This window comes from Aotus nancymaae, unplaced genomic scaffold (assembly GCF_030222135.1).
Source record: "Aotus nancymaae isolate 86718 unplaced genomic scaffold, 86718_ANA_hifiasm-v0.15.2.pri h1tg000040l, whole genome shotgun sequence".
NCBI classification, from domain to species: domain Eukaryota; kingdom Metazoa; phylum Chordata; class Mammalia; order Primates; family Aotidae; genus Aotus; species Aotus nancymaae.
This window is the reverse complement of record NW_026988454.1, coordinates 35844525-35858241: the sequence shown is the minus strand read 5'-3', so window position 1 is coordinate 35858241 and position 13717 is coordinate 35844525. Positions and strand designations below refer to the sequence as shown.

General features: G+C 37.3%; 1 protein-coding gene across 3 annotated transcripts in view; it reads left to right on the top strand.

Moving 5' to 3' along the window:
• The window catches only part of ENPP3 (ectonucleotide pyrophosphatase/phosphodiesterase 3), a 93661-nt gene that overhangs the window by 74515 nt on the left and 5429 nt on the right, over positions 1 to 13717 (top strand). For all 3 annotated transcript variants that reach the window (XM_012458303.3, XM_012458302.3, XM_012458301.3), the window contains 4 exons: positions 3122 to 3257; positions 6884 to 6961; positions 7576 to 7708; positions 9551 to 9707. In XM_012458303.3, the coding sequence (XP_012313726.2) occupies positions 3122 to 3257; positions 6884 to 6961; positions 7576 to 7708; positions 9551 to 9707 (504 nt within the window). The remainder of the gene's footprint in view (positions 1 to 3121; positions 3258 to 6883; positions 6962 to 7575; positions 7709 to 9550; positions 9708 to 13717) is intronic.

The window sequence follows — 13717 nt, the reverse complement described above, 5'->3', positions numbered from 1 at the left end:
TGCTTTTAGGTTTCCAGACTCAGGCACCCGAAGGAAAGTGAAATAAATGGTGAGAACTCATGCAACACATTTAGCGCAAATGTCTTTGTATTTCTTGGTTTATTTCTTGTTTTGGTGGACTGTATCATTCAGGAGCTTCCTGAGAAAGGAAAAAGGGAAGATACATTCTTGAGAGTTTGTGTGTCTCAATATGCTTTTATTCTGCCTATACACTTAATTGATGTTTTGGCTGGCTTCAGAATGTTAGAAATAATTTTTCTTCAAAATCAATAAGGCAGGCTGAGCACAGTGGCTCATGCCTGAAATCCCAGAACTTTGGGAGGCTGAGGCAGACGGATCACCTGAGGTCAGGAGTTTGAGACCAGTCCGGCCAACATGGCAAAATCCCATTTCTACTAAAAATACAAAAATTAGCTGGGCATGGTGGTGCATGCCTGTAATCCAGCTACTTGGGGAGCTGAGGCAGGAGAATCAGGTGAACCCAGGAAGCAGAGGTAGCAGTGAGCCAAGATTGCACCACTGCACTCCAGAGTCTGGGCAACAGAGTGAGATTCCGTTTCAGAAAAAAAAAAAAAAAAAACTTAGACTTCCTAGGCCAGTTCTCTAATGTGTTTGGATTTTTCTGATTTTCCCATCTCTTTGTCTTTAATTCCACGTTTTGAGACATGTCTGCAACTTCATCCTCTAGATCTTACTGAATGTCTTCTTTTTGCTGTCATATTTTGAAATCCCAAGAGCTCTTTCTGTTATCTTTTCCCATTTTACAAATTGCCTTCTGTTTCTTCTTTATGGATGCTGTACACACTCTCAGCTTTCTGAGAGAAGAGTTTTCTTCTGCCTTCTGCATTGTCTTTTTCTTCTCCCTTATTCCCCAGTGTCTAGTGGTTCTTGGCTGTCAGCTTCTATTTTAAGGGTTAGGCACTAAACTGCATGGCTGGGTCTCCAGTCTATAAGTTTCACTCAGGACTGTATACTGAACTCAGAACTGTGTCACTATAGGTTGATCAGGAAGAGAACCAGTCCTTTTGTTGAGGGCTCCAAACTGACAATTCCTAGTTTCCTTTCAGGCTGGTTTGATTTCCAGAGAGGATACTTCTAATCTGACTCGGCATATACAATTTTCAGGCTGTATGGGCAATGAGACTGGGGAGTCTTGTCGTTCAGTATATAGAGTTTTATTTAATCTCATTGCTTTCAGTATGTTGCACCTGCTGTTGGCTATGCCCTGTGTCTTTTAGTCTGATCATTCTTTTGGTTTAAACTCTCCAGAGAGTAAGCATGCTGTCTAGCCCTTTTTGCAGACTTTCACTCTATCCTCTATTTCCAGCCTTATGCAAACTCCTGTCTTTAGGACGCCAAGTTCTACCCTTCTGGGGTTCTACAGTCAGACTTTCTAGGTGCTTTCCACAAACCTAAGCACTTGGTAGTCAGTGTTGACTGGTGTACTAAATCCATTTATTATTTATCTAATTTCCATTTCCGAACATTCCCTGTCCTCTCTTATGTGTCTTTATTATTACTGTCCTCTTAATGGAATTTTAGAAGGGAACAAGATAAATGTATGTGTTCAATCAAGTTGAGAAGTTTATTCATCTTCTGTATCTTTTCCAGCTGGAGCTTTGTATTATGTTAGAGGGTAGAGTCTCTGCTTTGCTTTCTCTGGACTTTTCTCATTTTCAGCTCCCACCTGTGCTATACCTCAGCATGGTGCTCTCCTGGCTACAAAGACAGCACACCGTGTATGTTGCCTCCTCCTTTGTGAATTGAACTAATAGGTTTTAGACAACATAGCTAATTTTGCTTTCAGCACAATGCAGTGAATAAAGGAAGGTCATCCTAATTTAACTTAACCTTCATTTTTTATAAATTATTTCAAGTTTCATTAAGAAAGATATCCATCATGGGCAGTAGAGAGCATACAAATCAACATGTCTGAGAAAAATAAATAAATAGTTAAATGTTCACTCTTCCCCATGATTATATGCTAATCAAAATACAATGACCACATAATATGGTATTGCCTTAAATACTTGAGTCAGAGATCACATTTATAGGATGTCCTCTTGGTGAATAAATTATTGTACTAGTCTTTAAATAGGGTTAGAAATAAATTGTTATTATTATTTTTAAGACAGAGTCTCGCTCTGTTGCCCAGGCTGGAGTGCAGTGGCATGATCTGAGCTGACTGCAACCTCCACCTCCCAGATTCAAGCAATTCTCCTGCCTCAGCCTCCTGGGTAGCTGGGATTACAGATCCCTACCACCATGCCCAGCTAATTTTTGTATTTTTAGTAAAGATGGGGTTTCACCATGTTGGACCAGGCTAGTCTTGAACTCTTGACCTCAAGTGATCTGCTCACCTCTGCCTCCCAAAGTGTTGGGATTATAGGCATGAGCCACCATACCTGGCCTAAGAAATTATTTTAAAAATTCTTATATTTCATGATGAATGAAGCATAACTGTAAATTTATTTAAATTCAAAACTACGATTAGACAACTACACCCTCTTTGAATTAATCTTAGGTTGATAAGTTCTTAAACAGCTGAATAATTATATATTAATACTTAGTTTATATGTGTATTTTAAAAGTAAATTACATTTTACATTCAATTTTTATTTACAAATACAGTATATATCGACACATAAAAGTTAGATCTTGAGCCAGGTACAGTGGCTCATGCTTGTAATCCCAGAACTTTGGGAGGCTGAGGTGGGTGGATCACCTGAGGTCGGGAGTTTGAGACCAGCCTGACCAACATGGAGAAACCCCGTCTCTATAAAAAAAAATGAAAATAAAAAAAAAAAAGTTAGATCTTGAAAAGGATTTTAGTTTTTAGGAATAGTTCCCATTATTCCTCTGCTCTCAATTCAGGTTTCACTGTGCAAATATTTTTTTCCAAGGTGTATTTGATTTGCCCTCCCGATGTCCTTAACCAGAAGGAAACCACAGAAGAAAACACTGCTCAAGACACCCATTCCCACTGCTTGCGTAGACCTGATTCACTAGGAAAATAGGAAAAGCTTAAATGAAAAACATTCTAGGGAAGTGACAAACCATATAAGGCAATGGGTGAGCCGCAATTGTGGGCATAATATTTTTTTTCTCTCTCTTTCAACAGGGAGACACATCACCTCTTCCTCCCACTGTCCCAGACTGTCTGCGGGCTGATGTCAGGGTTCCTCCTTCTGAGAGCCAAAAATGTTCCTTCTATTTAGCAGAAAAGAATATCACCCACGGCTTCCTCTATCCTCCTGGTTAGTAGAACTCTTTTTAAGAGCAGCAGCTTAGAAAGCTCTCATCAGCTGGATGTGGGCATGTGCCTTAAACATATACTCGCCACCAAAACTACCTGCTTGGGCTAAGCTAGCTGCTTGAGAGGCTTCCAGTGGTTGTGGCTGACCAGAACAGCACAGCGGCTGTAATAAAGACTAAGACATTTTGCAGTGGGACCCGCACAGCAGCTCTCATCTGGCCCAGATGTTTAGAGAGTTCAGCAGGTTTAAGTTTAATTTTAAAACTGAAGATTCTTTGCAGAAGAACATAAGCATCTAAAAACCCATTTCTCCTGGCTTCTGCCCAAGCTAAGGTCTGCCTGGAGCATGGAGCTGTGCCTTTGAAAAGAAATCAGGCTGGGTGCTTGCTTCAGCAGAACATATACTAAAATTGGAACAATACAGAGAGGATTACCTAATATAATAAAATAATAATTAAAAAAAAAAGAAATCAGGCTGGAATTTTGGCCTGTCGCTCATGCTGTGTGGCTAATAGTTCTAAACTGCAGGTGAAGAAGCCAAATGAACTTTACGTTTTTGTTGTTGTTGTTTTCAGAAGGGATCTCTCTTGGGAACCTGCAAAAGCTAGTGTGATTTTCCTAAAACTCAAGTCACTTCCCTGTGCAACAGGAAACGTCATTTTTTATTAACTTGGCTATGAGATTTTCAGCAGTTCCACCTTCTTAGAGATTTGTAATTTAAAGATTCTGAAATTTATAATTGGAAAAAATGCTTAATGAAAGCAAGTAGCATATCAATTTAAAACTCCTAACAGACTTAGGATAAATAAACTGATACGTTTTATGTATCTAGATATAATCAGGCATACCAAATTTATGTAAGCCCTGCAATAAACATTAAAAATTTGCAACAGGCCAGATGCGGTGGCTCACGCCTATTATCCCAGCACTTTGGGAGGCCGAAGTGGGTGGATTACCTGAGATCAGGAGTTTGAGACCAACTCGGCTAACATGATGAAACCCTGTCCTATCTCTACTAAAAATAGAAAAATTATCCAGGTTTGGTGACGTGCACCTGTAATCCCAGTAATTCAGGAGGCTGAGGCATGAGAATGGTAGGTAGAGGCTGCAGTGAGCTAAGATCGAGCCACTGACATCAGCCTGTGTAACAGAGTGAGACTCTGTCTCAAAAATAAAAGTTGCAACATTTTATTAATAAAATATTTGAAATTGCTATATAAAATTGTATCTGTTAGGCCATAAGATATTAGTTGATGTATAAATGTCTGCCTGACAAGGAAATAAAATTAATAACTAAACACCTTGTCTCAAAAAATTAAGGATACAGCCGGACACGGTGGCTCATGTCTGTAATCCCAGCACTTTGAAAGGCCGAGGCAGGTGGATCACTTGGGCTCAGGAGTTTGAGACCAGCGTGGGCAGCATAGTGAGACCTTGTCAGTTTAAAAGAAAAAAAAAAAATTAAGGACAAAATGAAACTCTCTTCTGACTCTCCAGTATAAATTCCAATTATTTGTTAAAAATAGAATTTAAAAGAGCTGTTAAAAGTTGAAAGAAAAAAAATAGAACTTAAAAGAAATAAGCGAATTCTTATTTTCCTCTAAGACAGAGGTAATGTTATGTTGATTGCCTTTCCAACTTTCAGGGCTTAGTTAAAAAGGTAGAGGAGGCTTTTTGTGGAGTCTGAGGACTATAAACACCATGTAAAAGTGCCTGCTTATTGGCCTCTCATTGAAGAATTAGTTACCCAGGCAAGATGGTGCATGTCTGTAATCCCACCTGCTCGGGAGGCTGAAGCAGGAGGATCTCTTGAGTCCAGGAGTTTGAGATCTGCCTGGGCACAATAACGAGACTCTGCCTCAATAGTAACTGAAAAAAAAAGAATTAGTTAAGATATCCAAGTATAGTTTAAGTATAAAAAGTATTATAATATAAACCTCACATCAGTGAAATTGTGCACTATTTGTGTTTCTGCAACTGCCTTATTTCTCTTAATGTCCTCAGGTTTCATTCACGTTCTTATATATTACAGAAACTAAAATAGTCAAATTCATAGAATCAGAGAGTGAAATGGTGGTTGCCAGGGGCTGAGGGAAGGAGAAATAGTGAGTGCCATTAATTAAATGGGCATAAATTTTCAGTTAAGCAAGATAAATAAGCTCTGGGGATCTTCTGTAAAGTATTGTACCTAGAGTCAATAGTACTGTACTATGTACTTTAAAAATTGTTAACAGAGTAGATCTCATGTTGTGTTCTTACCAAATGAAATCAAATGGAAAAGGATTCGAATAAACACTTAGAGGTTTGCAGCTTTTAATCATCACAGTAATTACATGAGATAGATGCCATGAGACAAAGGAAGCACAGAGGGAGGCAGCACTTTGCCTGAGGGGTGCAACTGTGAGCAGCAGAGCTGGAGTTCCCACCTGGGCTGTCTGCTTCCAGAGCACACTCACTGAACACTCACTGTGCTCTCCTCAGAGCCCATGATTTGTGGTGTTGCCTTCAGCAGTCTCTGTATTAGTCTGTTCTCATGCTGCTAATAAAGGCATAACTGAGACTGGATAATTTATAAAGGAAAGAAAGAGGTTTAATGGACTCAGAGTTCCACATGGCTGGCGAGACCTCACAATCATGACAGAAGATGAAGGAAGAGCAAAGGGACATCTTACATGGCAGCAGGCAAGAGAGAGCATGTGCAGGGGAACTTCTCTTTATAAAACCATCAGATCTCGTGAGATTTATTCACTATCACGAGAACAGCATGGCAACAGCATGGAAAAGACCCGCCCCCATAAATCAATTACCCCCCACCAGGTCCCTCCCATGACACGTGGAAATCATGGGAACTACAATTCAAGATGAGACTGGGGGGGACACAGCCAAACCATATCAGTCTCTATCAAGTAAAAACTTGTTTTCTTCAGAAAATTTTATTTTGGAAGAGAGCTATCTATAATAGCACTGTTATTCTGTACACATCAAATAACTATGCATTTATATCTGACATTCTGTTTCCTAGGGCTGCTGGAACAAATTACCAAAAAAGGTTGACTTAAAACAAAAATATATTATCTCACAGTTCTGGAGGTCAGAGGGTTAAAGTCAAGGTGTTGACAGGCCATGTTCTTTTCAAAGTCTCTAGGGGCGAATCCTTCTTTGCCTCTCCCAGCTGCAGGTGGCTCCAGGCACTGCTTGGCATGTACCTGTATCACTCAAACCTCTGCCTCCACCTTCACAGGACCTTCTCCCCCGTGCTTCTCCTCTTCCCAAATCTCCTTCTCCTTATTAAGACACCAGTCACTGGATTTACAGCCCATCCTAAATCCAGGATAATCTTGTCTAGAGACTCTTAGCTACATCTGTAAAGACCTATCTCCAAATAAGTTTGTATTCACAGGGATGAAAAGAATGGTTAGGACTTGGATATATCTTTTTTGGGATAACACTTCAACCCACTACAGGCATAAAACTGCCTGTATTATTGATGACTTCTGTTAGAAAGTACTATTTCTGTGCTTTGACTGTTAATAAATTCATATTAATATGTAATAGTAATAGGCCTATTGTGCAGTATGTCATGTTTTCTCTTATAGCTGGATCTAACAAGATCCATTTGTTTTGCAGCCATCAATAGAACTTCTGATAGTCAATATGATGCTTTAATTACGAGTAATTTGGTCCCTATGTATGAAGAATTCAAAAGTAAGTATGTATTTAAAGTATTAATTTTAAAATAGTTTAGCAACTCCCTGAACTTCCAAACTAACACATTTTTTTAAATTGCAATTTGTTCCTGATATTAAGGGTCATTTTGTTCCAATGGTTTAAATATAGGTACAGGAAGGATCCCAAACAGAGTTTCTTTTCAACTTACTTTGACTTGTTGCTAGAATTCTGATAATTTGTTTTTACCTTTTAATTTAATTATAAAAAACTATTCACAAAACTAAATTTTACTGCCACTCACTAAAAGTTAATGAAAGGTAAATGTTCATCTCCTTGGTAATAATTAATAAGGCAACATGTAATGTTCTGATCATTTTAACACTCACTGTCCCATAAGTGACTCAGCCCTAGGGAGAAATTTGGAGACATATTTAACTATAATTTCAAGGCTATAACTACAACAACAAAAGCTATCATCAATGTGGCTGTTTATTTTTGCTTGTGAAGCCTATTTTGGAGAATTACCCAGTCACCACTAACAATTGTTGAAGTAGAATTTCCTGGTATTTAAATGTATTTGTCTATAATAGAAAATATTGTCATGTTCGATTGAAGTAGACATTTTAAACACTTTATTATTTTATTTTTAGAAATGTGGGACTACTTCCACAGTGTTCTTCTTATAAAACACGCCACAGAAAGAAATGGAGTAAATGTGGTTAGTGGACCAATATTTGATTATAATTATGATGGCCATTTTGATGCTCCAGATGAAATTACAGAGTAAGTGATTTGACTTTTTGATTTACCAATAGGGCCTCATGAGGAACAATTCCAATATTTTAAGTAAAACTCAGCATTTTAAATATTACATAATATATTCATAGACAAATGTTATTGTTCACTATGTTCAATCTAATCTGTCTAAATATTTTACAAAACAGTTGTATGGCAAAAATTGAAACCAATGGGCAAAGAAAACAGCTCCTGGAAAAGTTCAGCAAAAACTTTTTTTGGAAAATTCCTAAATTAATGGGCAAAGATAACATGAAATTTTGTAAAGGCTGAGGAGGTAGAGAAAAACTTGATGTACTGTCAATGAATGTAAAACCAATCCAACAATAAATGAAAAAAAAAAAAGTCAAGTAAAGACTAAGGTAAATTTTACAAGAATAGTGAACAATTCATAAAAGCACTTCCCAGGAGATAATGTAGGTAAATTTCATGCAGAAAACTAATCCTTACTAAACTGTACGTCTTAGTACTAAGCCTGGTCATAACAGGTTGCTAAGAAATAGTTTTGAATGCAGAGCACAGTAATAGAGTTTTAGACAAGTTTCATCCATCATTTCTCTTTATTATCAAAACATGTGAAGGACCAAACTAACAATTGTGCTGTCTAAGCCTAGATTATGTAAAGCAATAATTTCTACCTATACCTTCTGATAAAGTAACATTTATGACTACCAAGTGTGTGGCCTTTTTCTATTTTGTTCACCATGTCCTTCTTTCAGTGTTGATTGAATAATGTATCAATATTTCATTATTGATTCTACCTTTCACAATTTAATAGTTCTAATAATATAACTTTGAGAGTATTTTACTATATCCTAGGTACTTTTCAAAGAACTTATATATACGTCAGATAATCTGCAAAGATACCCTAGTTAGGTTCCATTAGCCCCCCGTTAGAGATAAGAAAACTGAGGTTAAATAACTTATCTAAATTCTGTATAATAAGTGGTAGAGCTAGAATATGAACCCAGACAGCCTGGCTCTGAGTCCATGTTCTAAATCACAGGAATACATTTCTATTTATACCAGCTTATATTCCTTTGGTGGAGTCAGATTTTGCACTTAGAATGTTCATTATCTGAAACCAAAGTACTGTCACATCAGTTGCATGGGTTTATCCCCATGTCTGCACTGTGAAGTTCATAGCACAGAATCACTTCCTTGGAAAGATGAAAAGAAACTCAGTAGATGATAGAATGTTAGGGATGAGTGAAACACGTTTTGTGGAAGTGCACGGCTGGAGGTGGAATCCTTCTTAGCTTCTGCTCTATTAGAAAACACTACTGTGAAGTATAAAGTCAACAAAACAAAGAAATGCAAGAAGCAGAATATCTGCTTTTTTTTTTTTTTTTTTTTGTATTCTAACATTCTTTCATAATGTTAGAATGACCAAGCTTGGACGTCTACTGTAAATCTCTATACAAGCTGATGGGAGTAAAAAATATGTATGACTTTCTGCTTTTTATTTATTAATTTCTTTTACTATATTTTTACTTTGGCATTTCTTTAAAACTATATAATGACATTTGTTGGCCTGGTGCAGTGGCTCACACCTGTCATGCCAGCACTTTGGGAGGCCGAGGTGGGAGGATCATTTGAGCCCAGGAGCTCAAGACCAGGTTGGGCAACCAAGTGATAACCCATCTCTACTGAAAAAAAATCCAAAGTATGTATATATGTTTGTCTTTACATAGTTTTTCTATATATGCATATTTACATATATATATATTTATATTTACATTTATATGAAAAAACTGTGTAAAGACATTTATTATCTTTAGAAGCAAAAATATAATAACATCAAAACATGTTTTCAATTATGTTTATAAGACATGTAGCCAACACTGATGTTCCCATCCCAACACACTACTTTGTGGTGCTGACCAGTTGTAAAAACAAGAGCCACACACCGGAAAACTGCCCTGGGTGGCTGGACGTGCTTCCCTTTATCATCCCTCACCGACCTACCAACGTGGAGAGCTGTCCTGTGAGTATGCTTTGGGAGGGTCCGGGACCTGAGAAAATGAGTCAGAGCTCATTTGGGCTCTCATAAAAGTGGCTCTGACTGAAACATATTTTTTTAGGTTTTTCATGGGAAAAGTTATAATACAGCTTACTTCATTCTTAGGCTTTTTCTTAGACTATTGATTTCTATGTAATTAATATCAATTTAAACATATATCTGCATAGATGAACATATGTTTATCTAGGCATACCTTATATATTTTATTTATATACATTTCATTTACATTCACTAATAATGAAAGAGGTGAAATCTTGTTAATCTTTTTTCTTTTTTTATGTATAACTGACATATGATAATTGTATATATTTATGGGATATAGTATGATGTTTAAATGCATGCATATTTTGTATAATGATCAAATCAGGATAATTAACGTATCTTCCACTTTAAACATTGATCATTTCTTTGTGATAATAACACTCAGAGTCCTCTCTTTTAGCTATCTTGAAATATACAATACATTGCTACTAACTACAGCCACTCTACTGTGTAATAGAACACCAGAACTTATTTTTATTCTGGCCACATATCTTAAAAGTCTTTCCAATGTTAGCACTAAATTAATGCTTCTGAATGAGTATGTAAATATAAAAATTCCATCAACCTGAGCCATGAGGTGTGAAATTGATTGTAGACACACACACACACTTACACACACACATACAAGTTCAAGTAACATTCTTTTTTTAAACATCATTTATTAGGCTACCTCAAAATCTTTTTTAGATCAAGGCAGAGTATATGTAAATAGTTAATTCAACTTGCATATAAGTTCCTTAGAGAAAATATATGTATCCTGGAACTTAAGTTTTACTGAAGTCATTCTCAACAAATATATCGAGTGCCTATTAAGTGCACAGTATCATGAAAGAAATTCTTTAGAATGCATAAAGGAGTAATACATTGTCCCTGCCTTTAAAGAGTTCATATACAATTTCAATTTACATATGAGATATAGGCACACAAATTAGTCAGTCAATAATACAAGAATTATTCTAAAAAGTAAAAGAGGTTGCAAAGTTGGGATCAATTGACAATTAATGTTAAAAGGACTTAGTATTTGAAGTTAAAATCACATTTGGTTGGAATGATCAATAAAGATTTCATGAAATAAGGTGCAAGTAGGGCTGTGCCCCAAAGGATGGATAGAATTTGAGTATATTGAGAAAACTATAAAGAGTCTTCCATGGAGGGTAAATATGAAGAATGAAGAGGATTTAGTAACTGATTGGATCCAAGGGCCCCCACCCCAAAAGGAAACTCAAAGATGAATCAGATTTGAATGTTGGTAATTAGGAAAAAGACAGAGAGAGGAAAGTTAAGAATGAGAACTTTTTGGCAGGTAGATAGGATAGGTTAAAGCTAGGCACTTTAAGTTTGTAGAAATAGGCATTGATATGGAAAGTCCCATAGGCAATTAGAGCCTGGGAATTAAAGCTTGGGATCTAGGCCAGATTGGGATTAATCTATATTCTTTCAGGTGTACAACACATGACTGCCTTCACCATGCTGTGCACTATAGGAGGTACTCACAATTAGAAATCCAGTAAAATATTAGAAGAAAGAGATAAGTGATGTAAGAGAGGAACAGATAAACTGTTGTAGTAGAATTTCAAAGGAGAATTACTTCCTGACAGGAGGAGTGACATTTCAGTTGGGTCATGCAGATAGGATTTTAGTTGAGTGTTTACATTGTCTAAAGAAGGTGGGCCGGGCGCGGTGGCTCTTGCCTGTAATCCCAGCACTTTGGGAGGCCGAAGCGGGCGGATCACGAGGTCAAGAGATCAAGACCATCCTGGCCAACATGGTGAAACCCCGTCTCTACTAAAAACACAAAAATTAGCTGGGCGTGGTGGTGCACGCCTGTAGTCCCAGCTACTCGGGAGGCTGAGGCAGGAGAATTGCTTGAACCCAGGAGGTAGAGGTTGCAGTGAGCCGAGATCGTGCCACTGCACTTGAGTCTGGCACCTGGCAATGAAGCGAGACTCTGTCTCAAAAAAAAAAAAAAAAAAAAAAGAAGGTGTCCAAATTTAGAGGCTGAAGAGTGAGCCACTCATAGTCCTAAAATGAGGAAGAAGAGTTTCCAAACAGGAAACTATCAGGAGATGTTGTTGAGCTGAAACCCTTCCTACTTTTCCTGCCAGCATTTGGTTGAGACAAGGGCAAGGCATTATTCTTTACTTCCTCTTCCAATGACAGACACAATGACTGATACAGTGTGGTGCTCTTTACCATGAAATCCAGACTCAACAGTTCATTATTACAGAGGCTCTAGGTAGCCATGATGGAGTGATTACAGTGGGTACACAAAGAAGACACACTATTTGCTATCCCTGTCCGGGCCATTTTGACCTTCCATTAGGACTCTTGAAAATGAATCTTAAGTATATTTGTGATCTCCTGTCCTTTTGTCATTTGTCAGTGTGCACTACTACCAACTTACTCATCTTAAAATTAAGTAAAATTTAGTTTATGTTATGTCATACCCTCTCACCCCAAAACTTTTTATTATCCTGAACAAAAAACTAAATACAAAGAAACAAATGAAAACAAATTCGAGCCTGTACTTAAGTCTTCTCACAGTTTACCCTCAGTTGACTTTACAGGCTCATGTTTCAGGCCAATCAGAGCCCTTGAAATTAATTGAACACATCTTGAGTTTGCTTACCGCATCACTGTTGCCCATGTTCTTCTCTTCTCTAGAATCCCTCTCTTTTCTATCTACTAAAAACTCCACCTGCACGTCAAGGTAAAGTGCAAATTATGTGAAGCTTTCCTTGATTGTCCAAAGTAGAAGTGATCTCTCCAAAATTAATAGAGCACTATCTCTATCGAATAGGACATCATCAGTAATGAATTGGACATATCCAAGAGTTGGAGGAATTTGCAGTATAGTAATAAGAATGTGACATCTATATAGACAATTATGAGAAAAAATGCAATGAGTATAAAGCAAACTTAAGCCAAGCTATGATTATAAAAAAGATTGCAAAGTTAATAAGAGTAGCTGTCAATCAGATATGGGGAAGGGGAAAGCAAGATGAGAGAGAGGCAAAGATCACTAAAAATCCAGGCATGCCTGATCAGGAAATATATATGATAGATAATCTTTTGTTTTGAGAAGGATGGATTTGCTCTTGGCAATCTTCAGTTTCACAGACTAGCTGAATATGTAGGAGGATATATGAGAAATAGTATAAAACAGATCTTAAATGCATGGATTTTGGAGTTGGACATCCTGGGTTCAGTGAATGACTTGGCCTCTTTGGGTAAATATGTTGTTTCCTCATCTGTTATATCTATTAAGTATAAAATATTCACCTCCTTTTATGAAGCTTATAAAGAGTAAACAAAATAATCTATATAAAACCCTAAGGCTTCCCAATTAAAAAAATGATGGCTATTATAAAGGAATTATATCTTACAATGAAGTTACATTCTGACATCAGCAAAGGCCAGGGGCAGTGGCTCACGCCTGTAATCCCAGCATTTTGGGAAGCCAAGGTGGGTGGATCACCTGAGGCCAGGAGATTCAGATCAGCCTGGACAACATGGTGAGACCTTGTCTCTACTAAAAATACAAAAATTAGCCAGGTGTGATGGCACCTGTCTGTAATCCTAGCTACTCGGGAGGCTAAGACAGGAGAATTGCTTGAAACTGGAAAGCGGAGGTCGCAGTGAGTGGAGGTCATGCCACTGCACTCCAGCCTGGGCAACAGAGCAAGACTCTGTCTTAAAAAATAAAAATAAAAATAAAAGTCAACAGAGTGATATTGAATCTCCTATATGCAAATCATCCAGAAAGTATAGTACATTCACAGACTGTTTCTTAGTACATCTAAACCAGCCAATATTTCCAGTAGCATTTGGATAGGTCATTGTGCTTTGATGCACCTAATAAAATAGATGGCTTGCTTTAAGCATTGCATTGCATGAAAACTCTGTACTTTTAAATATTCGAATTACTCAAT